General features: G+C 39.0%; 2 protein-coding genes across 2 annotated transcripts; one reads left to right on the top strand and one right to left on the bottom strand.

The window, feature by feature from the left end:
• Positions 1-1,516: 1,516 nt before the first annotated feature.
• On the bottom strand, positions 1,517-11,325 carry LOC144653702 (uncharacterized). The gene is made up of 6 exons (XM_078513762.1): positions 11,185-11,325; positions 10,952-11,087; positions 9,840-9,928; positions 7,117-7,359; positions 5,708-5,799; positions 1,517-5,014 (listed from the first exon to the last, which is right to left on the bottom strand). The coding sequence occupies exons 1-6, from the start codon at positions 11,263-11,265 to the stop codon at positions 3,940-3,942; spliced, it is 1,716 nt and encodes a 571-aa protein (XP_078369888.1). The 5' UTR covers positions 11,266-11,325; the 3' UTR covers positions 1,517-3,939.
• A 47-nt stretch (positions 11,326-11,372) lies between these two features.
• On the top strand, positions 11,373-25,449 carry LOC144653703 (dolichyl pyrophosphate Glc1Man9GlcNAc2 alpha-1,3-glucosyltransferase-like). Its single transcript, XM_078513763.1, has 13 exons — positions 11,373-11,503; positions 15,788-15,866; positions 16,324-16,517; positions 17,336-17,436; positions 17,936-18,003; positions 18,201-18,336; positions 18,893-19,011; positions 20,100-20,220; positions 20,823-20,965; positions 22,440-22,579; positions 23,031-23,128; positions 23,926-23,998; positions 25,000-25,449. The coding sequence occupies exons 1-13, from the start codon at positions 11,409-11,411 to the stop codon at positions 25,322-25,324; spliced, it is 1,692 nt and encodes a 563-aa protein (XP_078369889.1). The 5' UTR covers positions 11,373-11,408; the 3' UTR covers positions 25,325-25,449.
• Positions 25,450-26,025: the final 576 nt, after the last annotated feature.

Genomic DNA, 26,025 nt, shown 5'->3' with positions numbered 1-26,025 from the left:
TCCTCGTGGGAAGGGACAAGCCCACTCGATCCCTGACCATGAGAAAAAAGATGGACCATGAAATCTAAAGCATGGAAGCTAAAAGATCTACATTACAAGGGCATCAAAGGTGTGAGGCATTAGGTCTCAAAGACCAACTTAGTTTCCATAGACACAGGCTTAGTATGTTGATGGTCGAGCGTATTCTACATGAGCTCCAGGCTGGGGAGTATAGGTGATGTTACACGACAACTTGCAACAACGATTTTTCACGCAACACCGCGTCAACTTTTCGTGGTATGTTATTAAAAGGAGTCAACGTTAGAACGTTTTGCGCAATATCGTACAAAATGTACTTGGCAACATGCATGTTACACGAGACGATTTTCAGCCCAACGCCAACTGACAACATTTCGCGCGCGCGTCCAGGCCATGTTAAACAGAATTCTGGGAAGGTGTTGCGCGAAAAATCGACGGCGAACTAGTTACACGAGTCAACTTTCTGAAGATTCGTCATTTGCGTTGCGAGTTTTTGAGTTGGTTTCAAAAACTCGCTATGTGTTGTCGAGTAAATGTTGCGCAAAATATCGTCCCCGGTACCATGCTACACGGTGAACGATTTTTCGCGCAACATTGTTGCGTGAAAAATCGTTGTTGCAAGTTGTCCCGTGTAACATCACCTTATGGCAATGGGCGACCACACCCTGCGCTATCGACCAAAAAAAGAGGCTTCCCTAGAGGGTTTTAGAGAACATAGGGACCATGGCCATTAACTTTTTGGGATCATGGGAACAAAAGGTAAATAAAACTGGGAGCACGGGAACAAGAGCATATTTTAGGGAACAGCGAACATCGGAACACAAGGAAAACATTGTTGGGATCAAGGGAACATGTCACAGCCTGATGTCACCCCCCGAGAGGCCCTCAAAAAATAAAGTTACTTATTCACTTATTAGAATAACTTAGATTTGATGAACGAAAAAGACGTTTTTCAAAACGAAATAAAAATCAACGACGGCGACAACAACAACAACAAAAACTGAAGATTAAATTTTTTTCTGGTTTGTGTCAGCCAAAGATCTGGTTAGTAAAGCTCAAACGGCAAGGTCTTTAAGGTTAAGTGTTACCATTTATAACAAATCCAACCATAAGAAAATCGAAGAGGATCACAGAGTTTACCCTGAAAACAGTTGCACACGATCGTGACAACTTAGAGAAGAAATGACATGCAATATTTTACCAGTTGAGGAAGGAGGACAAACAAAAAGAGTGAACTATTTTTCTTAAAGTATTTTTTCTAAAAAATTCTAATAACGGAGGCTTTCGTTATACAATTTAGAATAAAAATCAGCGAAAATAAATGACGTTTCGATGAATCGCGGTTCATCATTATCAAATTCTAAAAAAAGTCAGATTCTGATGAGTTCAATATATATTAAGAGTGCGTGTGAAAATTTCGTTGCATAAAATTAAAGACTATACAATGTGAATTGTATAGAGTGTTAATTACGAACTTAATAGTCTGTCAAAGGACTCAAACACTAAGTTCCCAGTTTATTGACCTTTGCAAGTAAATTTACAAAAATACTTTTCTATTTGCTATACTCTAGCCTGTTCCAGGCATTTGATTAGTTGGGCAACGGAGCGAAATTTATTACATCCATATTCGAACATTATAAAAGATGAATTTCTCCTAATTAAAACCTTTCTATAGTTAGTACAGAGATACCAACCTAAAAAATTCAATATTGAAGGCCTTGAGCACAATAACGTGCAACACCCAAAATAATTCTGTAAAAATGGGCTGCAGTCACAAAAATACTTTTAATTATTACACGCAATCAAGCACAGAGTGAGATTGAGTATGATTTTTTTTCGTTTGGAACTAATTTTTCGTGACTCAAATTCAACAATAAGGAGCACATAAGGGCTACAGCTTCACAGCCCTCTGTACGCATTGCGTACCCATATTGTCAACATTCGCAAGCCTTAGATAGAGATAAAGCCTGCATTTGAGCTTAGTGGCCCATCAGAACGGAGTTTATCCCTGTTTCCATAGCATTAAGTTACTAGAAGTATTTCTACTTCCCCTGGATGGGATGTCAGTCCATTGCAGTGTTACCCCAAGCATTAAATTTCCCAGTACGCCTGGGTTGAGGGGCACTGTGAGAGTAAAGTGCCTCACCCTTGAACACAATGCAGTCCCCCAGCCAGTGGTCAAACCCAGACTGTCGATCCGGAGTCCAACACACTGGCCACTAGGCCACCGTGCCTCCCATAATAATTTGGTGACTTTGTAGTTTGTAACTTTTCTGTCAATCAATGATGCACCTTTGTATTATCAAGCTGCAGGGCCAAAACCTTTAATACCAGATAATTATTCTCACAAGGCAAAGTAATCAAAATTTACATAAACAAAAAGACAATCTTGCTGGCAACCCTGGCTTTGAAAGGATTTACAAGCTACCAAAAATTAATCTTAAAATTAGATCTATGACAAAAGCCCATCAAAATACCCTAATGCCTTTCATTTTTGCATGGGTTTTAAATTCAATGAAAGCTAACCAACAAAAAGGAAATGTGATTCACTTGTGATAACACAAAAACAGGATCATGGTGAAAGTTGTCAAGTGTACACTGTACATGTATGCATTATTTGAAATAAACTATGTTCTTTGAAATGAAAGCTTCATATTTTTATTAATTTTTTGTAGACTTTCATGTACATAATATCGTGGAAATTTTACTGACCATGCACAAGTTTCATGAATTCTAAACCCATAGAAAATGAGGCATTAGAGTATTTGAAAACTACAGCCACACAGAGTTAACAATTGACGACACCACAGGTAACACCACAGGTAACACCGAGTCAGAGTTTTCTATTCATTACAAAAATGGTACTTGGATTATTCAGTTGAGACTTGGTGTTTGTCTTTGTCTTATTTACTCCCATTTAAAAGGGCTACCGGCAACTGTGATGCCGATTCATTGGCGAGAAAACTTTCATCAGAATGCATGTCATGTTTTAAAGTTGAAAATAGATTCTTTAATATTTAAATGATTCATTTTTTGTCCTCGTTTGAGTGAAATTTTTCTGTGATAACAACAACAGTGGCATGTAAAGGACACTGATTGATACTGTCCCTTTAAAAAGTGTTGTACATCACGTTTAAAAAATCGAATTTAGTGCGTTAGAGCATATATAGACTTTTATTGGTGCTCATGAACAAAGTATGTGTCTTTACTCCCTGACTTGACAAAGCAATGAGGGGCTCTCCCAGGATTGAGGAAGTCTATTTTTAAGTGGGCTGGCACCCTATCCTTTAGCAGGTGTCGACATAATCTCACAATATCAAATTTCTTAGCCATCAAATAGTTTCTACACTAAAAAGCTAAATCCATCTCAAAAATGGGATTGGTCAAATTCAACTATGATTATATGCTATACAGTCAGTGTTTTTAAAAGGACTCTGTACAGTCGTGACACAACTAAATATAAACTAATAACTTAAAACAAATATTTTAGTGTCCGGAGACAAAATGGAATCAAAATGACAGATTATTATTACAAATAAAACTAATACACAATCCATAGATTGGAGCTTCTAAGATAATCAAAATTTTTTTTTTGAAATTCAAAGCATTACAGTGTCACAATATTTTGGAACCCCAGTCGAACAGAACAGAACAGAACAAAACCCTGGTATCATTATACATGTATATAATGTTCACATTTTTCTGGTCTCCTGTCACTTCATTAAACTGGGGTTAAACTATAAACCGGTAAAGTGAAAATGAAAACAGTTTTCATCAATAAACAAAATGAAATGCATGACTTCAAAATAAGTTGCTATAGCAACTGGATCAAGGCATAGCTCCTTAAACCTAGCGCTGAAAGTTGAAGGGTGACACTTACACATGAATAAGGCCATAAAGTATGTTGTACACGTAGTTCTTCTAAGATTTTCCTTGCTCGCCATTCTCTGCAACATCTGGATACTCTTCACCTTCCAATCTTGGTTTCTTAGCGGCAGTCTCATCCTCTTGGCCCAGCTCAATTTCAGACTTGATTTTAGCCAAAGAGAAAGTATGGAAACAAGGGGAGCCACTATCAGCGATCTCAGCATCTCTATTGAAAGCAGGAGGAGACTCTTGTGAAGCAGAGTTGCTGGGTGAATCTTCATCGGCGGCACTGGTGAACATATCAAAATCAAGTGATTTTGTGTCCAGTGATTTTCTCTTCCCTCCATCAGAGCTGCCTGGTGAACATTCACTAAAATCTCGTAATTTAATAGGATCCATTGTCTCCCTTTGCCGCGACCTCCGCTCGCTCAACATAATGAGTTGCCGACTTGCCGTGAACATATTGAGGTTTTCCTCTAGTGGAGGCTTCTCTTGCCGCCCAGCGGAAGGGTCGCCTAGTAACAACAGCTCCCCTCTGGATGGGGGTCGATCAAGGGCCTCCCCTTCCACAGGCTCGAGAATGTTTAGTGAGCTTGTTAGTGGTCCAGGGGGGATCTCCAAGTCTTGACCATACAGACTGACCTCTGAGCTACGCCGGGAGCTCAGAGCAGATGCCCTTTCATCTCCAAAAGAAGTTGCTGTTTCTATGGAGAACCGTTCATTGTTCACTGGCGCAAGGATTGGAGAGTGACAATTGGGGATGGCATTCTCAGAATCACTTGCTGTTGAAGATCTTTTCTTTTGATTGTCGCCATTGGCGGGACTTGCTTCCTCTGGTGGGTCTGAGTTTTCTGCATCATGGACCTCGGTACTTTTGCTACCTGTCCCATTCTCTGATGGATCTTTGTCCTCTGAAATGCTTGTTATTGTGCACGAACTTGGCCCAGGGCTAGCCCTGACATAGGTCCTCTTAGGTTTGGGCACAGACTGTCCTGTTGTCACCTCCAGCTTGCTTGAGAGGTCCTCTATGTAGTTATCACTCCTAAGCAGCGCTCTTTTAAGCTGTTGAACTTCACGCTCATACTGACCTACTTTTGTCTGAAGACCAGCCATTGTATAGTGACTATACCTAAAGAGAGATAAATTGTATTGAAACTGTCAATCACAGACAGACCCCATATGAATGAAACTAAATGTAAAGTCTGTGTCCGAGCCAAGTGGCCCATACAGCCAGAGCTTATCCCAGTTTACATGGCATTAAGCCTCTAGGGATATTGCTACTCCCCTCCTGGATGGGATGCTAGACCATTGCAGGGTTACCCCCAGCAGTATATCTGCTGGTACCCATTTATACACCTGAGTGGAGAGAGGCACTGTAAGGGGTTGCCCAAGAACACAGTGCAGCGCCCCAACCAGGGCTCGAATCCAGGCTGTTCGACTCAGAGTCAAGGGTGCTTACCATTAGGCCGCTGCGCCTCCCACCTAAATAAAGCTAAATCACACCGTCAATTCTCCTCCTTTACTGGGTAAACCTAAATTAAACTCAATGCACAATTTACAACAAAACAGACATATGTGATGCACATTGAGATAATATCAGGAAAAATTGTAAAGCTATATTAAACAATAAATCTCAGATCACTTCAAGTGTATGTTATTATCAATTACTGTACATGTAGTTTACGATCAGAAAATATCAAACAATAATATTTGATAGTAATAAGATTTTAATAAATTGATAACTGTTTTTTTAGATAATAATTTCTATTAAATCATGTTGGCAAGGAAACACAAAATTGAAATAATATTGCAACACATGTACCTTTGTGGGGACTTGGAAAACTTTGGGTCTTCTCTAAGGCGAGAATTTTCTTTCACAAGATTTTTGTTTTCTTCATGTAATCTCTTGTTATCCTGTAAATAGAATTTTACAAGTTATATTTAATCATTTTCTTAGTTTCATACCATAAAATTCAAGTTATAAGCTGGGGCATTTTTGTTCAAAAAGATGTTTTGATAAGTAAAGAATGATGCTAAATTTTAAGCTCAGTAGTAATAAAAATGAGAAAGAGGTAATGTTCCTCCAACGGGAGTTAAACCCACCACGTCACCTTTTAAACACCGGGGAGGCACTTTATCCACTGAGCTACAGATAGACTCAAGGTACGCAAGGCCATTTACTAGTTTCATATGTGACACACGTCCTGCATATTACAGTGGGATCAGCAAAGTCAATAGCATACTACATGATGATAAGTTAAAGTGAGGCCCTGCCAGGGTAAATTCCGACAAGCGACATGGCCCAAAAGTGCGACAGCATACTAATAAAATTGCGACAAAACCCTTATGGAAAAAACTAAATTCCGACAAGAAAGCAATTTTCCTTCAATTTAATTACCGAGCGACATGAAGGCGATAAAACAGCGACATGGCACATATTTAAATTTAGACAAGCGACACGGGACCCCCCTGGCAGGGTCTCTAAAGTGCTACTATGATCAAATTTTTGATTTCCATTTTTTTACATTTTCCTATACAATACTTAAGACTTTCTTACTCACCTTGCCAATTTTCAATCCATTACGAACATCAGAAGTCGTTTTATTTTAACGTTTATTTCCGATAATTTACGGCTGCCATTAATCAACCTTGTTCCAAGGCTTGGTTGCGAAAAGGGAGAAAATGACGTCAAAGGCTAAAATACCTCACGGGTTGAAATTAGAATAACAATATGTATTGAAACTCACGCGAAAAGCAACAAAAACTTTGGGCTTGTTTTTCGTGCAATTTTCTATGCTGATTGTTATTCTAATTTCAACCCGTGAGGTATTTTAGCCTTTGACGTCATTTTCTCCCTATTCGCAACCAAACCTTGGAACAAGGTTGATTAATGGCGTAAATTATCGGAAATAAACGTTAAAATAAAACGACTTCTGATGGTCGTAATGGATTGAAAATTGGCAAGGTGAGTAAGAAAGTCTAATTGTTCACGACAATGTAAAAAATGGAAATCAAAAATTTGATCATAGTAGCACTTTAAGAAAGAACTAACATAAGGTAAAGTTTAAGCACACATGCACAACAAGACAAACATGGTTTCCAACTGGCCAAACATTGCACAACCTGATCATTCAATTGATGTCAAAAATTACTCATTAATTGTGATACCACAAGGAAGACACACAAAATTGTAACATACTGTGAAAAAAGAACACAAATATATGCAAGTACCTCTTTAATTTTATCCATATCCCCTCTAAGATTTTCATAAGTGTGGCTTGCTTTCTGTAACCTTGTTGTGAGTTTCACCAACATATCAATGTCTAGTTTGTTAGCACCGTCGTCCTTGCTCCCGTGTCTGTTTGTAAAGTCCATGGAAGCCATTGTTCTTTCTCTTTCAATCATCTTTTCATGAAGCTGCTTGTTTTCAGATTTTAGTCGGTCTACTGTGTTTTGAAGGGATTTGAGTTCATCCTACAAAAAAAAGTATTATAAAAACTTCCAGAACAAATCTTCTTAAAAAGACATTCGCGATTAAAGATAGTTTCATCCCGGCTGAAAGTTCCAGCCCGGTTTTTGAAAGCGGGCTGGAAATCTCAGCCCAGGCAAACAGGTAGCCTGCGAATACAGCCGCCTCTCTCTTCGTTGCGGGACGTGAATGAGAGGCGGCTGTATTCGCAGGCTAGCAAACGGGCTGAAAAACCTCATCATGTAACCGCATTTTCAATTTTAGCCCGGGCTGAAAGTGAGCTTACAGATGCGCAGTGGTGGTTATTCAGTTTTAAAAGTGTTCAACCCAGGCTGAAATTGTAATAGCAACAAAATTCCAGCCCGGCAGACCGGGCTGAAATTCGCCATATAATCAGGCCCTTAATCAACCTGGGTTGAGAGAGGCACTATGAGAGTAAAGTGGCCTGCCCAAAAACATAACACAATAGGCTGGCCAGGCTCAAACCCAGACTGCTGGATCCAAAGTCCAGCGCGCTAACCATTAGGCCGCCTCCAATATATGCAATAAACCTACAAATTTATTCTCAAATCAAACAAAAAATTTGCAGAAACCATTTCTTCCTTTAAAAGACCACTGTTAAATACTTTTCAAAACCCAAATTTCAATGTAAAATTTTCTGCACTTTGTTGGTGAGAGTGCACGATGAAATGTGTGACAAGTTTGTTTGGTGCAGAGTTGTTTTACAAACACACGATTTTGTCTTTTTATCTTCCATAGAGTTATACAGGCATTTTCAGCCCATCAAAACATTTGCAAACAATTTTGGTCCAAGAATTACAATTTCCTGGCTTTGTCATTATTTAATTTTTGCTCTTTTCAGAGTTTTTGTGTTACAACGAAGATTGGATGTTTACCTTATTGTAAGTTGGTGTGTAACAGATGCGAGCTTGACCTTGTTAAAAATCAAGGAAAACAAAGTGAAAAATAATGTAAAATTGATGTTTGGTGAGCCAATGCAAAGAAGCATTTCTCCTAATTCTTACAATTTTTTTTGAATTTCCTAAAAAAACTCTCAAAGGGCAAAATTTTAAATAACTTTCACTGATGATTAATTTTGAAAAATGATCTTGATCTAATTAATAAATGGAATAAATAGGTTAATATTGTAACCTTCATTAGCATAAATTATACGTTAAGCTTGTTGACTGTAAATATGTAACTTTGGTAAGCCCTTTTATAGATTCAAATGATTCTTGATACAGTATGCAAGGGCAGAACATTTTTTAAGGTAGAGGAAAAATGACTTTCAATTGGTATAGGCAAAACATGTCCTTTAAATACTAGGCAAAACTAAGTTTGTGACGAGAACAGGCTTACAGGAGGAATGTAACCCAGTGAGGACAAAACCACTTATAATAATTGCACAAGAAAACCATAGGAAACGGAAGGAAATGCACTTAGTACACCCAACAGAATGCAGGGAGGAACCCTTGTAATTTTCACAGAGGGGGCTACTGCAGTGACACTTTGATTCAATTTGCCATTCGTTAACTTTTGTGCTGTTGCAAGGATGTTTTACACATTCAGTTCACAAATAGGACGATCAAGTCTCCCATTCAATCTTTACCTACAGTACAACAAGATCTTTTGATAAAAATTGATAATTCACACATTTCTGCAGGACTTGACCCTCCTTGACTATATATCAACGGTAAAAAATTGATAAAGGACAGAAATTTAAGGTTGTGTGCACTGCTACCCAAGTTTACAGTGTCCAAAGAAGGAAAACATGTTGCTAAATATAGTCTTGTTCACAATGACGCATGTGTTGTGCTATATACGGAAGGGCTTCTGATAAGTTTTGAGCCCTGAACGGGAAATAATGATTTAACCAATTACTACGAAACTTGGTTAAAAGATTTGGCAAGATCTGCCAAACTACATGATGGGATATTTAAAATATTTCTCCCTGCGGGGGGTCCTTGCATGACATTGCCGACAATTCAAAGACAACTAATACAAAACATAAAAAGAGCTCCTCCCTTGCTTTGATGTGTGTGTATTGCAAAACAATAAAAGATCTGAGTTCAATACTTAATAAATCCAATAATTGAACCACTCCTTAATTTGTCATTAACTGGATTTTGCCCCTTGAAAAATGACTCAGTTTTTAAGGCGTGAGTTTCAGTGACAATAATTTAATAAACTTTCTTAATATCACTGACAATTTTTCAGTTTTTTGTCTGGTTTTCTTGGAGCAGAATGCACATGAATATTCTCCTACAAATTTTTTGCCAAGGGACACCTTGACCTCAAAGGATAAGGAACAGAGCACTTTCCAACAGAATCCAATCCCATCACGCGATTAAAAGAGAATGCACGGCACCAAGTATGCAAAATAATGACCCAAATTCGCATATTCTGCATTGTCTGGGGCCAAAGATCGCATTAAACTGAAAGAAGTTCTAGAACACAGTTTGCACGTGTGCATCACGATGTTTACCTCATATTCGCGTCTAATTAAGTCAAGTCTGGTCCGTCTTAGCTCCGCTCTTGTCACGGCATCAGAATTCACAGGCAAATCAATACTCCCTGATACAAAAATACAAAATACAAAACATGTTTCCTTAGTATTTTAATTTAAAAAGGTTGGAAACTGTTCTAGATTGGGCAAATATTGCAGACGGAGATTGATAAAATATTGACGGAGCGGTCAGAGAGGTTGTCTGAGGAGGGTAAAAATAGCAGACGTCACCCATGGTTGCCAAAGAAACTGGGCGCATATGAAATACACTTTGTTATTCTAATACGTACACGTACGTCTGACTATATAAGGGAACAAGAAGTGTTCATAAATATTGCGCAATGGAAAAACTGACAGCTTGTGGTGAAGAGTTAGAATGGTTGCCATTCAACGGAACTACTTCCTTTGTGGTCTGAAAAGCTCATGTTACATAAACAAGGCCTGTGATTGGCCAGCTGCATAGATAATGCTATGCACAATTGTTATTGAAATCGACTACAGGTTACAGGGGTCACATGATAAAAGCCTTGTTAAGCGGCTCACACAAAAGAGATATGATAAAAATGCGTCGTTTCAGACGGTCAATGACCCACAAGTCCGAGACATATTGTGCTTGTGAGTCATAGGGCAGGACTTTAGCTTTGAGTAAAAAAATACCCGGATCAGCCAACACCACCTGATAAACTCTGATAAACCACTTTCTATGTATCACATCACCTAAGATGCGCTGAACACTACCCATATTACTATCCCAAACCAAGTTTCGCTGCTCGACACGTTTTTCGACCAGAAAAGCAAGTCCATTTGAAAATGGATTTGGAGAGCACGCTGCGTATACAAATTAAGAATTATAAAACCACACGTTTTAGGAATCTAATTAAAAAAGACTGTTTATTATTTCGCTTAAAAGAAAAGTTACTAGCATTTAATTACTGGATGTTTTATACGCCCGTTTACAAGGACCTTACGGACGCCGGCGATGTATTGGAGTTCAATAATGGCATACCATTGTTGTTTGTTCTTCCGTGTAAAAGGAAGCTCTTACAATCAACGGTTCATTTCTTTAACACACAAATAACTAATGATCTTACCCAGAATCTTCTTGCAAGGTTTCTCTGCCGTTATCGACGTTCGGCATGTTGGGCAGAATGAGTGAGATCGAAGCCACATGTCCATGCAATTCGAGCAGAAGACATGTTGATTGGGACAGACCACGGGTTCCCTAACCTGTGAAAACCACACGGCAAATTGATCATGAGTTCCACGCCGCGTTAAATTCAGTACACAACATTACAATAAAATCCGCCACCTGGAGTACACTCACCTTTCCTAAACATATCTGGCATGAAATGGGAAGAGTCATAGAGAGGGAAGTTGAAGAAACGGAGACCTTTTTGTTCGCCATATGGCTGTTTACCAGTCGGATGTCATGCCATCTGATCTGTTGCTTGTTCTGTTAGACCGTGACATCCTGGGGCTCGTGTCCCTGACATCAAATACACAGCGGATACCCATGAATCGCATGCGCAGTGAACGATAAAATCCAACATGGCGGCAATTTTGAGAGCGGACGCGATGGCAGAGTGGTGGAAAAGCATTGTTGTTTTCTCTGTGATCCTGAAATCTCTCCTGATCCCAGCGTAGTACCATTCACGTAACTATTTTAGCATTTTAGAGTGGTAAATGTTAGTGCATTATCGCGTGAGAAAATTTTAGCTTGCGCGCTAGACCGTAACCTCAAAACAAATTGAATCTCTGTTGGGAAGCATTTGACTGTGTCCAGTTGTTGTGTGTATTTTTAATAGCCCGCGCTCTATTTGTCTGTAATATGTAAAGTTATGTTCATATAGGTGAATCCAGCACTCAACGATCAAGCAGTGTGGTTCAATTTACGCGATAGCATCATGAATTTATTAGTTAATGCACCTATCAATGTAAATCCCGCGGGGGGGGGGGGGGGGAGTGCGGGCCAGGGGTGGGGATTTGACAGAAAAGTAAAAATTGCAGTCAAGTTCCCAAGGGTGGGAAAAATATTTTTGTTCAAATGTACCTAAGAAGACCCACCCAGGGGCAGAATTCTAAAACAAACTAGCAAGAACTTTCTACATACCTTTATTTTCTGTCAATTCAACCGTTTTGGTATTCATATTGAAAACAATAAAAGGTCACCGACGTCTTAGATTTCCCTCAGGATTCCTACTCCAAATGTACTTGAAAGTAAAATACCGTAGAATTCCGGTTATAAGCCCTGGGCTTATACAACTTCGTAAGGGTTTTTGGGTGGGCTTATAAGCGGAGGGGCTTATATTCGTGAGGGCTTATAAGCGGAAGGAAAAAAACGTTTCGAAACGAGCCTCGGGAGTGTTGATCGAAATACGTTTTTAAGTTAAAAACGCACAGAAAAGCAACATTTAGCCCTGTTCAGTACTGTCATCCCGTAGAGGGGGGCTTATATCCGGGGGGCTTATAACCGGATGTATTTTTTTGTTTCCAGGTTGATGGGCCTATAACCGGGGGGCTTATAAGCGGGGGGGCTTATAACCGGAATTTTACGGTATTCTTAAAATCGCTATTTTATGACTAAATGGCGTTAAAAGTGGCAGATAAATGCTGATGAAAAACTCAGAATCGTACCTTGCAATGAAGCATATGATTTCCAAAGCCACGAGAAGGAAGAACTTGGTAATCGCGTCTGAAGATTGGATCCAGGCGCTTCCCGGTCAAAGTCAAATGTCCCAACCCCCGGGACGCGACTCGCAGTCAAATGCCCGACAGAGGGGATCGTTCTTGTTGTCAAATCCCGTGCCTTTGCCCGCACTCCCCCACCCCCCCCCCCCCGCGGGATTTACATTGATAGGTGCATAACTTTCAGATATCCGTATAACCCCATAAGCTTATTTATGCATACGATTTTGTGAATCTCGTTCTATTCGTTTGTGTGTGGAGGATAGTACAAAAAAATTGTATGTATAACTTATTATTGGCTATACAGAAATCTTACCATCAAACTCATTTTGAACTTAATTTTTTTACACTATATTGACACTAGTTCTTGATAATAATGTTTACAGAATACCGTAAAATTCCGGTTATAAGCCCCCCCGCTTATAGGCCCATTATCATGGAAACAAAAAAATACATCCGATTATAAGCTCCCCCGGATATAAGCCCCCCTCTACCGGACGACAGTACTAAATAGGGCTAAATGTTACTTTATTATTCCTTTTTTTACTAAAAAAACGTATTTCCATCAACACTCCCGTGGTTTATTGCCCCCGCAGGGTTTTGGCCCAGAGGCCAAAACCCGAGGAGGCACCCTAGGAGTCCCCGGGTGTATACATACAAGGACAAAGAATATCTCTTGAAAAAGTAAGAAATGTGTTTGTAATGGGCGAAGCGTTCTCGATTTGACGAAACTAGGCGCGCACGGTCGTGACGGGTAATATTATAGCAAGCGCGCACGGTGTTGTCGGGTACTTGCAACCACGAGGTCGCGTTTCGTCACCTTCGAGGTTCGCCATCTTCTAGCAGCATTTCGTTTTTTTCCGGTTTTGGCTTACGCGTGTTCACAGATATGTTCGAGCAGTTTCTCTGCTTTGGTTGTGTTAAGTGATATTTGAAGCAGTTGTTTATATACTTAATATCATAGTAATACGTCGAAAGATTTCGAGCAATTAGTTTCGTGTTCTTGGCTACGTGTGTTCCAACAGTCCAAGAGCTGGTTCGAGTGCTTTCGGAGGTTTGCTGTATCGTATACATCTTTCAACGAGTAATAAACAAAAGCATGAACTTTGTAATTCGTTTCGCTGACAAACTGTCATTATTTGATCCAAAGAGTGGGTTGAATAAGAATCAAAAATTGTTTTCTCAAATCCTTGAACTGTGCCATATTTTGTTACTCGTGGAATTTTTAGGCTTTTTGGCCTGGAAATTATTGTTAGTATTAAAGTTAATTTTGAATGTTGTAAGCCCGGGAATAAGCTTGCGTGTTGTCACCACGAATAATGTGTTATGTGTTATTTCCTTTAGGTGTTATTCCCAGGCGCTAGAAAATATATTCGACTTGAACTTGTGAATTAATATTTTTAGGACGCAACGTTGTCACACAACAAGAAATTCCGCAGCAAACAATGTCGTGACGTACATGGCACAATAAAAAAGAAGCCTAATTGTGTAGTCCATCGGCATCAATAATTAAAGGTGACAAAAAGACTCCACTAATCCTAGATTATTGCTGTAAAACAAATTATAAAAAGGCGGGGGCAGCTTTATAGTGAGAACTATTACTAGTTATATATAGTAAAGTTGCCACATTTTCAAATAATTCCACTGTTGAGTTTATCAAAGTTTAGTTCAAGTATCTGACTAAATCGTAAGGCAGAGAGTACACAGTTTGCATTTGTTACAGTAACAGTACAATTAATCAACGTTTTGTTGCTGTAAAAACGTTTGCCTGCGTCTTTGTGTCGATAAAACATGTATCCATAACTTTTTTCTGAGACCCTGCTTAATACGGACACCCCGTTAATACGGACAATTTAGCCTGTCCCCTTGGTGTCCGTATTAACGGGGTTCCACTGTATATCTGAAAAATGTTAATTGTTAACTTTTTAAGCTGTCCAGTGAAGTACTGCTAACATTTTGGCTAACAATCTAGATGCTAAGAGTAGTCAGCAGTTGCACTATATTTTTGGAAGCCCTAGTTCAGTTCTGGAGAGATATGTGACACTGAATTTTTGTTGTGTTATCTCAATCTAATGCTCATTTGAGTCTCTCTATGGTATTTCTGAAGAAATCTAAGATGGGACCATTACCGCAGAAAAACAAAGATCTAAAGATCAAAGAAAAGATTTTAAAAATTTGCGTGATCAGAAAGAATATTAATAGAATACTGTTGTTTGTTCAGAAACAGTTTATATTGCTTTTTATGAATGTAAACAGTTATTTATGCAATTTGGTACTGAATGTGGCGGTGAATTACACAGACTAGACTGTCACGCAGTTTCAATCCAGAAAGCAAAGAACTGCTTAAAGAATTTGGAAGATTTGCAAAGCCTGCAGCAAAAATGAAATCTGCAGTAACCCATAGCGAGGTGCATATTTAACATGTAAGCAAGCATGCCAAATGAAAGTAGAACCATCTTCTTAGCGTGCCACCATCACACGTGCAATATGAGAGATGTCTGCAGTTAGAGTTTTATGCTGATCGCATCAATAGCTTATTTAACCACTGGAATACATTACTTTTATCAACAGGATGTGGTTAAGCACAAATTTATAACATTTTTTTAATTAACTTTCTGCCAGAAATATTGTTCAGTGGGCATAATAACAAAATTTTCTTTCCATATAAAAAACCATCAATTTTCAGTATCCATATATCAGTATGGTCACAATTCAAGGGGTACAAAGTGCTTTGTACAAAATCATTTTCCCTTATGTTTCTGTCTGATAACAATGAAGATAGTATGACTCAGAAAGTGTTAAGGGTGCAGTATATATGTTATATTTTTTGTTCATTTACGGTTTAATATGTCTGAGGGTTATACATATATAAGTATATGAGGCCTTGAATGTCAACATGTTTTTGTCGAGTGAGAGTAATTTTTTATATTCTATGCTTAGGTCCATAAGATTGGCTTGCACTTGATAGTAATATGTAAAGACTTGATATTGGGCCAGCAGGAAATCAATTAATTTGGCATGTCAGTTTATTAAAAGTGTACAACTACAAGAGTGTGGTACATTATGACTGCAATAAGTATAATATTAGAATAAACAATTTATTAAAATCAAGTTGAGTATATGATGTCAATTGTAGAATTAAATTATAGTATGAAAATTTAAAGTTTAGAATGGAATTTAAATGACTTTTCTTTGCACTGTTCTTGTTTGTGGTTTGTTCTTTTTTGTGATATTCTTGTCAGCCATTCAAGTGACTTTGAAGTGCATAGAAACTGGCTTGCCATCACAAACAGCTTGCCTCTGTCGAGGTGGTATTATGAGGTACTGTAAGGATCTAGGTGTTTATATTTTTGAGGTCTTGTACTTGACTGTTCAATCCCATGTCAAACATCCCAGGGAGGTATACACTCATCAGAAAACTGGAATTAAATTCTTATTTGTAAAGAAGACTAATCTGGCTGTGGCTCAAGCTTTATTTGCCCTGTAAATGATAGTTTTAATTTATACCATCGTAAAACAGACACACAAAACAAATAGTGACATTGATGGTGAATGAAACATCATCAGACACTTTTCTATAAAGAAGTTTTAAAGCTCTTTAACTCATGCCTGATCAATCTAAAGCACCAATACAGTATAAGAGCCTTTTTTAATTTCTCTGCATGCAACCCAAAAATATCTGGTTGCGGCCCTTTTTTTAATTCAAAAAAAAAAAATCTCCCCCAAAATATTTGAAAAAACCACCATCTCTTAAAATTTGTTTTATTTCCATTGGTAGAACACATCTCAATGGACACTGGATTACCCACCACTGTTTGCATTGTTTGAATATCTGTTATCACAAGTGGCTGCTGTTGTAGACCCCAAGATGGTTGTGATAAGGAAGCTGGAGTATGCCAGTGTTTCAACTGTGTTATTCCAGCGAGGATCTGTGATATTTACTGACTTGGTCTTGGCTTATGCTGTCAAGGAGTAAGTGGGTTTCTTTTATTTTTTTTTTACTAGATACATGTATGTTTTCTGTCCAGAGTAAGATCAGTATATTAACTAAAAGGTGAAGTCTATGTTCAGACTTAATGGCTCATCAGGCTGCAGTATCCCAGTTTCTGTAGCATTAGACAGCTAGGAGTATTTCTGCTCCCCCTGGATGGGATGCTAGTCCATCACAGGGTTACCCCCAGCATTTAATTCCCTACCACCCATTTATACAGATAGATGGAGAGAAGAGGCACTATGAGAGTAATATGTCTTGCCCAAGAACGCACAATGGAGGCGCGGTGGCCTAATGGTTAGAGCGCCGGACTCCGGATCGAGCGGTCCGAGTTCGAGCCCCGGCCGGGGTCACTTGTGTTGTGTTCTTGGGCAAGACACTTTACTCTCATAGTGCCTCTCTCCACCCAGGTGTATAAATGGGTACCGGCGACATAATGCTGGGGGGGACCCTGCAATGGACTAGCATCCCATTGAGGGGGGAGTAGAAATATTCCTAGCCACTTAATGCTACGGAAACCGGGATAAGCTCCGGCAGTGTGGGCCGCTTGGCTCGTGGCTTCTCCAAGAACGCACAATGCAGTGAGCCCATCCAAGGCTCCAACCCAGACCACTTAATCCAGAGTCCAGCGCACTAACCTCCCGTACCTCCCACCGCACCTCCCACCCGTATTAACAAAAAGAAATGTTTTATTCCCACAGCAACCAGAGCTATAATTGTTTTCAAAGGAATTTTGGACTTTTAAATGTCTCTTGACTCTAACTGATACACATGTCTTATTTATTTGTCTATTTTCTAGGTATTGTGGATTTCTTGCCAAGAAGTCTTCTGTGCCTGCACGTAATTGTTTAATCTTAGCTGTGCTGGTTATTTTTAACTTTGGACTGCTTATAGTGGATCGTATCCTTTGTGATAAGTCAGCTTTACCAAACAGAACAGTACAGGTAGATAGACTAACTTACAGTGCAGTCATTATGTGATAAAGTTTTGTTATTTCTTATTTGTTGTGTGGAAAAGATTTTCTTTCTCTTTAGCGTAATACAAACTAGAAATGTCAAGTAACCAAATTTTTAAGTTAGGTTGTTACAAATTGTATATTGGCAAAAAAAACACAATATTTTTATAACAAATATGTATTTTTCTTATGGAAGCCACCTGTACCGGTAATTCAGACTATATAAATATCCTTTCCAATATTTCTTCATTTTGTGGTATGTTTTAGGTTTCAGCAAAGATGAACTTGTGCTTGCAACACAATTAACTAGCACTTGTTACAGTTGTCACCGTCTGTAGTCAATTAGCAACGCATCTAAAAGTCTGAACTGACTAAGCAGCTATTTTATTAATTACTGTTGGTACAGAGTATAAACTAGGTAACAAGTTCCTTAACATCTTCTAGACATTCATTTTCAGTACAACGGATTTCTGTTTGGTATTCTTCTTCTCTCCATTACAAAATTGTCAGAGGTACTTCTTGAACATGTTTTGTACGCCAGTTTCCCCCCTCATTGCCACATTTAAACACGAAATTTCGTTTACTACTTTGGTGTTGTGAACTCAAGGTGCTGTCAGTTGGAGTTTGAACCTTATATAATTGTTATTGACCGTGCTTTTTAAATTGTTCAACCCCCCATTCTGAAAATTATAATTCATTCATGTTTCAGGGTCGGACATTAGAGGGTTCATTTTGGTTTGCTGTGTTGTTGAATTTCAAACATATCTTCCTCTACATTGCTCCTGCTTACTTTGTTTTTCTTTTGCGATCTTATTGTTTCCGATCTTCTGCATCTGAAAAGAAAGGCGAGTATGAACTTAGGTAATGAAGTTTTTGTTAAGTATTAACTTAGGAGAAAATATGAAAATATGTAACATGAGCATGGGACAAAGAAAAAATTCTGAGTCCCTGATGGGAATCGAACACATGGCCTCCCAGATACCGGATGGATGCTCCAACCCACTGAGCTACAAGAGACTCGTGTTGAGCTGGGCCATTTACTAGGTCCATATGTGACACGCGTCTTGCAACTGCAAGCTTAGCAATGTCGAAAGCACATGATACATGTTATAAATGAGGGATTCGCCAATTTGCCATCCCTAATTTAAGTATTAACTTATTTAGACTTAGCCATGTCTGTCACTGGGAGGATCCTCAATAATCCAGGATATCTGATGTACATGAATGTTTTCATTTTGCTATCCAGCATTTCAACAGCAGTGTCAGTCTTCATCAGTACAGTCGTATGATGTTTTTGGTCTTTAGAACATGGAACATTTTACTAAATTACCATTTTTAACACAGTAGTGAAATGCAAATAACTTATACTTAAAATGATTTTTTTTTCTCCCTTTTTTGCAGAGAAGCAGCTTAGGATTTTTGGTGTGAATATTTGGGATTTTTCTCCCTTGAATTTGATCAAACTTGGCATTGTAGTGGTGATTGTGTTTGGTGCTTCACTTGGGCCGTTCATAGCCATGGTAAGCTGACTTAACACAAAAGAATATCTAAAGTTTTACATGCTATTCTTGGAAAATTAATTAATGTTGTGGCACAATGATTGAGTTTGGACGTTTCTGGGTAGCCTTATGCTCCAGTTAGAGGAGCGAAGAGGATGAGTGAGTGAGTGATAATGATTGAGTAACCGGTAGCTGTTTGTGCCATTAATGGGAAAGACTTTTCACTCTGGGTACCTCTCTTCATACATGCTGCCTTTTTTGTGAAGCGGTTTAAGGTATTTTTTTGTACAGAATATACTTACTTTGTTCAGTATTTGACTGTCTTATGGGAGATGCGGTAGCCTAATGGTTAGCGTGCTGGACTCCTGATTGAGCGGTCTGGGTTCGTGCCCTGGCTGGGTCATTGTGTTGTGTTTTTGGCAAGATGCTTTACTCTCATAGTGCCTCTCTTCACCCAGGTGTATGAATGGGTATCGGCGAAATTAATACAAGGGGGTAACCCTGCGATGGACTAGTGTCCTATCTAGGGGAAGGCAGGACTGAAATACTCCTATTTGCTTAATGCTACAGAAACAGGGATAAGCTCCTGCAGTATTGGCCACTTGGCTCGACACAGACTACCGTATTTACTCAAATAAGCGCCGCCCCAAATAAGCGTCGCCCTCAAATAAGCGCGGCATTTGGGACAAAAAAGTTAATAAGCGCCGCCCCCGAATAAGCGCCGCAGTCCCGATGCGGTGCTTATTCGAGGAATTTAGTTTAACTTAAAACAGCACTACAAGCTCTAAAAAGCAACTCTAAAACAAACTTGGAAATTTCTTTCCATCATTCTTTCCGCTTGCCCATTAGTTTTTCTATCCAACATTCTTACAATACGTACTTCTCTAAATGTTGTGAAGGCCGCGGACTTTGTCAGGACAGCTAGCATCACTTCTCTCCTCAGCAAGAGACGAATACTGTAAAATATTAGATTCTTTGTGGCGTCCAAATTTTAAATAAGCGCCGCCCTCAAATAAGCGCCGCACTTGAGGCGCGAAAAATTTAATAAGCGCCGCGGCGCTTATTCGAGTAAATACCTGTTATTTGACTGTTTTACTGGTTTTATCTAGGGTCAGTTATCGCAGCTATTATCAAGACTTTTTCCTTTCAAGCGAGGACTGTGCCATGCCTACTGGGCACCCAATTTCTGGGCTTTGTACAATGCTTTGGACAAGGCGGCTGCTATTTTGGGTAAGGTGCATTTATGGCAAGGTAGAATGTGTACCCATCAGTGAAGAACAAATAGAGATTTTGTGAAGAACAGTGAGGCATGAAAACAAACTGTCATTTTTCACTGTTTGGTGAATGTGTGCTTTGGAAAGTGCTTATTGTTCATTTATTCCACATTCATACAAGTTACATGTACATACAAAAGTCCTTTTCCATATAATTATTTTCCCATATGTGTTGTTCAGTAGTTGACTTGTGGCAGGTTAATGTGGTGTCTAACCTGGGATGCCTTACAAAAATCTGTGAATGTTAGGTACTGCTGATTCCACACTTAACTAAATCTCAAAACTAAAGTGCTCTACAACAACTAGCCTGTTTCAGGCGTTCGGTTAGTTGGGAACCAGCGTGAAGAATGGCGAGTGAAAAAAACGACAAGAGGACAGCCCTCCCCTGATTTTTCGCTCGTCGTTTTTCATGCTGCTCCCAACTTACTGAACGCCTGAAACAGGCTATACAACAGCCCATTTCTAAGTCACCATTTATTTGTAAGCAAGTTTATTTTTTGGTTAAAATTTAGCTTCTGTTTGAACATTTTCTGATCATTTCTCTTCCGTTTTTTGTAGGTTCCAAAGCAGGATATTTCCCCAAAGAAGTTATCAATAAACAGGCGTCCATGACTGGAGGCTTGGTCGGTCAGACGGAACATTTAATTCTTCCAGCAGTTCCTCCGATTGTCACAATGATATTAACACTTCTGTCTGTGCTGGTAAGATATTTTGAACTCTCACAGCTGCAAACTTTATCTATTGATTCTCCTCTACAACCATAGTAAAATGTGTTTTGGCTTAAATCCCCCCTCCCCTCTGGAAATTCAAGTTAAGCTCCATACTTTCCTTAAAAAATTTTGGCTTTTGAGACCCTTGATGACCCCCCCACCCACTTATGACCTTCCATGTGCTGAGGGAAACGTTATTGCGGTTTTTTGGACAATGTGGTACTGGCCTAAGGGTTAGTGTGCACAGGACTCCAAAACAAGCAGTCCGGGGGGGGGGGTACTCCCATAAATTTTGGATAGGGGTGTGCCGCCAAGGTTCTTAAACCCTGACCTTTATAACGATAAACAAAGCGAAAATTGATACCCTTTTTAAGGCCCAAAACCGAAAAATGACACCCTATTCAAGGGGAGGAGAAGCGTTCCGTGACGACCTAAATAACGGCTAACCACGCACGGCAAGACACCAATCTTTATAAAATCGCTTTACTAATACCTGAACAGAAAATTCAGTTCTAGGAAACCTTTTTTTCCGTTCAGCTGGGCGTTTATTTTAGCTTATAGAATTTAGGTACCCTATCTAAGGATCCCACCAGAAACTCATTGCCAAAAGAAGCAAAAATGATACCCTATTTAAGGACCGAGAACCTCAAAAACCATACCCTATCGAGCGGCACATACCTATATAGGCCACATATGGGAGTACCCCCTTCCCCCCCCCCCCCCCCCAGAAGCAGTCACGGTTTGGGTCTTGACCAGCCTTGGGTCATTGCTTTTTGTTCTTGGGCAAGACACTTTACTCTCATAGTGCCAGTCGCCTTGCACAGGTGTTTAAATGAATACCAGTACCAGAGAGTTCTGGGGGAGGGGAGGGGGAGGGTTAACTTACAAGAGGGGCCTGAAGGAGTAAAATGGGAACTTGGATTTGAGCAAATTTTCACTGGGAAAATGGGATTTGGGTCACTGGGGCTGGGAATCACAAACAAATAACCAATAGAACTAGGACTGGGATTTGGAAAATCAGGAAAACAACAGGCTGGGAAATGGGATTTAGAAAAAAATTGGGGAAATGGGATTTTAACCCCCCACCCACCACCCCAGGACCCTCTTACAATGGATTAACCTCTGTAGGAGAGTAAAAAGGCGAGCTAAGAGTGGTCTCGAGAAGGAGTGTTCTTGAAGACCTAACTACTATTTCTTTTTATTTTTTACTTTAAAAAAAATTTTATAAAGAAGTTTCGCTATTTCCAATTTTTAAATTTTTTTATTTTCACCAAAAATTTTTTTTTTTTTTTTTTTTTTTTTTTTTTTTTTTTTTTTTTTTTTTTTTTTTTTTTAAAAAATTTTATATAATAATAAATTTTTTTTTTGGGGGGGGCCCCCGGTTTTTCAATTTTTAACTGTAAAGTGTAACCCTCATTAAATAAAGTTGTTATTATTATTATATATTTTTTCTTTCTTTTTTTAGCCTGCTCTTCTGCATGTATGGTTCAGACCATCTGGCATCACTGGATTTCTCCGCTGTCTTATTCTTTGTGCTTTTGGTTCATTCTTGTTTGGTTGGCATGTTCATGAGAAAGCCATTCTGATGGTCATCATCCCTCTTAGGTATGCCAGATTGGTTTAGCAAATTTTGGAGGCAAAATGCAAACACATCGGTGGAAGGTGGGAAGTTGCAACACCTATAAATAACAAACTGACTCAAAACTTGATTGTGAAAACCCTAAACAGTGACACTATAAAAAATTCTCATACCACAAGATCCTGTATCAACTATAATTTACACAAGAAAGTTAGCTATAACCGGTAAATAAAAATTCAACCAAAACTTTGCTTGAATAAGACTTAACCAAACTTAAGGAGAAATGCTAGCTGCCCCCCCCCCCCCAACAAAAACAACAACCAATGAAATCAGTCAGTCAGTCAGCTAATCAATCAATCATCAGTCAGTCAGTCAGTCAGTCAGTCAGTCAGTCAGTCAGTCAGTCAGTTAAGCAATCAATCGATAGCAGTTAGGAATTTTGTATTTGGTATAACGATAGTTGTTTTATTTTTCCAGCCTTATGGCCATCGTAGACAGAAGAACTGCTCGTGTGTTTCTTGTCTTGTCCACAACAGGCCATCTTTCACTGTTTCCCCTGCTGTTCCAGTCACAAGGTTAACTGTCTGTTTCTCGTTTTTTAATGTCCTAAGCTGTAACGTTCAGAAAGTAGAAAAGTTCGAACAGCCCCTATCCCATTACACCTGCTTCTTATGTTTGGCCCGCCCATCCCACCCTGGAACCGGTGTCCTAGCCGATTTTGACCCCCCTGGATTGTGTCCCCCCGGACCAAATCCGCTAGCGGATATTGACCCCCCGGACAATATCCGCTAGCCGATATGGACCCCCGGGAGTCAATATTTGCTAGCGGATTTTGTCCCCCCCTTCGCGAATTTTGACCCCCCGTCAAAAGTGATCATACTTCGATATCGTACTCCTGGAGTCGTAAACGAATAAAAGAAAAGACGATTAAATGTTAATACGAATATTTCATGAACATTGAAAAGAAGAATTAGACAAGCATGGCAGCTTGCAAAGTAATCTTCCCATTCGATTAATAACACAATTTCTGCGGTACTTCGGTGATGTCAGCAATCTGCATAGCTGACGGGATTTCGTGCGCGAGTGCTTTGTTCTGGCGGCGTGCCCCAGGGAAAATGAGGTACCGCCGCCAAAAACAAAGCAGCTTTCGCGCCCAAAATCTCGTCAGCTACCACGCGGGCTGTGGCGCCAAGTATAAGTAAAACCAGAAGTAGATTATGTACCTATCGTTTTGTCGCCAGATTCTTTTTAAAAGATCCCGTTAAAAAGTCTTGACTCTATTTCGTAGTTTCCCCACCTCAATCGAAACGTTTGCGAATTTGCTCAATTGATACCAGTATTTGAAATTGTTTTTATGGTTTATTTTTTTCAGAAACTCCAATCAAAGTCTGCTTGATGCTGATGTTCACAATTTTCTCATTTTATTCTTTATGTCTTGTCCACTGGTAAGCTCTAACGTCTGTTAACATTTCACTCCATAATATTTGATTTAAAATGTAACTCAGTCTGCACGACTTTGTAAGCACTGGAGTGAAAAAAGAACAGTAAGTGTTTACATGCCGCCGCTGCCCGAGGGGGACTCCCATGTGTGACTAGGATGGCGATGCTCGTTGTCTTGCTTAGGGGTGTAAACTTCAGATTTCAAACTCGCTTAGGATGTTCAGGACAAACTGTCAATATTTTTAGCTGCAAGGTCTCGTTTAGGGTTGCACGCGAAGAAATAAAAAAAGCCGTCACACTGTGTTGCACTGGACACCACAAACTCGTAAACCAAAAAAAGGCAAATGTTAACTTTCACGGAATCGAGTTTTCGATATCGTCAAACCACTTCTAAAAACCGTCTATTTAATGTCTAACGGAAATTCTGATCACAAAGAGACCCTTAGGCGAGTCTGGTTTTTTTTGGGAGTAGTGCACGAATTCTTACTTACCATAGATTATAATAACATTTTTTATATGACTTATATATATTTTTATTGTATTTATATTTAGTATTAGTGTAGCTTTTAGTTTTTAGCAGTGTCCCCTAATTAGTATGGTTTTATTTTCCAGGCTATAAGTTAAATAAAGTTTTAATTAATAATAATAATAATAACTTTTATATCGAGACAGCTCAACACTGTAACAAGGAACCAGTCTCTCAGATAAGTTTAAACAAAGGGCTTGGGGTGAAAAAAAAAAACGTTTCTTCTTTTTATTTCTCAATAGTTGAAAGACATTTTATCAGATCGAGGCCAATGTGGAAAGAAATTAGTTTCTTTTTCTCATATCGCAAGCCATGCCCAAATTGTCGTAGAAAACCTCAGAGTTTCCAATTCTTGTTCGCGTTCCCTGGCAAGAACGTCAATTGTAATGTAACATGACGTCATAGCAATACGTCATGTTTCTAATGTTCATCTCCATTATAAACCGGTGTAAACTTGTTCTGTTTTTTGTTTCTTTTCAGTGGGGAGTCACCCGAAAAGTCATGGGCAGCAGATCTGTTCAAGTTACCCATTGTTGAATGGTACGAGGCGTGCTATTTGTACGGTTTAGTATTCTTGGAATTCTATTGCAGCGCTGTTCATCCGTTCACTGTCTTTGCCGTTAAGTTGCCTTTTCTGCCACTCATGTTAACATCTGTGTATTGCGCAGTGGGGGTGGTGTGGGCATGGATTGTGTTTTACATGGACACTCTGAGAACGAGCCCGCTGATCAACGAGCCAGTGGTGTCAACCGTTAGACATAAAGCAACTATATCCGGGAAAAAATCTGCAAAGAAGAGGCAGTGAAGTACTGGCTTAAAACTTTGAAATGGAATAAAAATTTAACTTATAATAGTTTGGTTTTAAAAGAGGCATCTTATAAAAAAGGTGGATTTGTGATTGCAAAATAAAATTTCATACAATTTTATGGCTTCCGTCTTACTATCCTTCGAATAGTTTATAGTAATTCGGTGTTCTTTGGTATCCTTTCTTGTTTTTGTCCTTTATGGAAAAGGGCGGGAGGATTGAAATCACATTTGAAGGTTTTTCTTTCCTTTTTTTAATGAAGATGTTAAGATCCCCCAACTCTTGGAATAAGCATGTTATTTATGATCAAGCATGGCGCGCCCTATACAGTGGTTTCCAAGTCACTGTCGTAAAATCAGGAGCAAGTCATCAACCCAAATAACGCAATAAGCCAACCAGAACTGAAAACGAAAATATGTTGCCGGCTTTAAACACAGGAAAGTGAGCGTGCGACTCGCAATTGCCTTTGGTTCTTCTTCTGTTAATTTGGTATTAATTTGTTAATTTGATTATTATTTATATATGCAGACATCCGCTATAAACCGTTCTATTCTCTGTTAGTTGGACATATACACTAAACAAGTCTCAGTTGTTTTTTTTTTTTTTTTTTTTTTTTTTTTTTTTTTTTTTTTTTATTTTAAAAAAAAAAAAAAAAAAAAAAAAAAAAAAAAAAAAAAAAAAAAAAAAAAAAAAAAAAAAAA

The sequence above is a fragment of the Oculina patagonica genome, chromosome 5, assembly GCF_052425735.1.
Source record: "Oculina patagonica isolate OP01 chromosome 5, crgOcupat, whole genome shotgun sequence".
Classification (NCBI taxonomy): Eukaryota; Metazoa; Cnidaria; class Anthozoa; order Scleractinia; family Oculinidae; genus Oculina; species Oculina patagonica.
This window is presented reverse-complemented; position numbering and strand designations above follow the sequence as displayed.

Excerpts from the sequence above, each read along its gene's own strand:
- LOC144653702 (XM_078513762.1), bottom strand. The coding sequence starts at position 11,265 with ATGGCGAACAAAAAGGTCTCCGTTTCTTCAACTTCCCTCTCTATGACT. Across the intron at positions 5,800-7,116 it reads ATATGGATAAAATTAAAGAG|GATAACAAGAGATTACATGA; the intron begins GTACTTGCATAT and ends TTCTATTTACAG. Across the intron at positions 5,015-5,707 it reads TTTTCCAAGTCCCCACAAAG|GTATAGTCACTATACAATGG; the intron begins GTACATGTGTTG and ends ATCTCTCTTTAG.
- LOC144653703 (XM_078513763.1), top strand. The coding sequence starts at position 11,409 with ATGGCGGCAATTTTGAGAGCGGACGCGATGGCAGAGTGGTGGAAAAGC. Across the intron at positions 17,437-17,935 it reads TGGACTGCTTATAGTGGATC|ACATTCATTTTCAGTACAAC; the intron begins GTATCCTTTGTG and ends AACATCTTCTAG. Across the intron at positions 23,999-24,999 it reads TCTTTATGTCTTGTCCACTG|TGGGGAGTCACCCGAAAAGT; the intron begins GTAAGCTCTAAC and ends GTTTCTTTTCAG.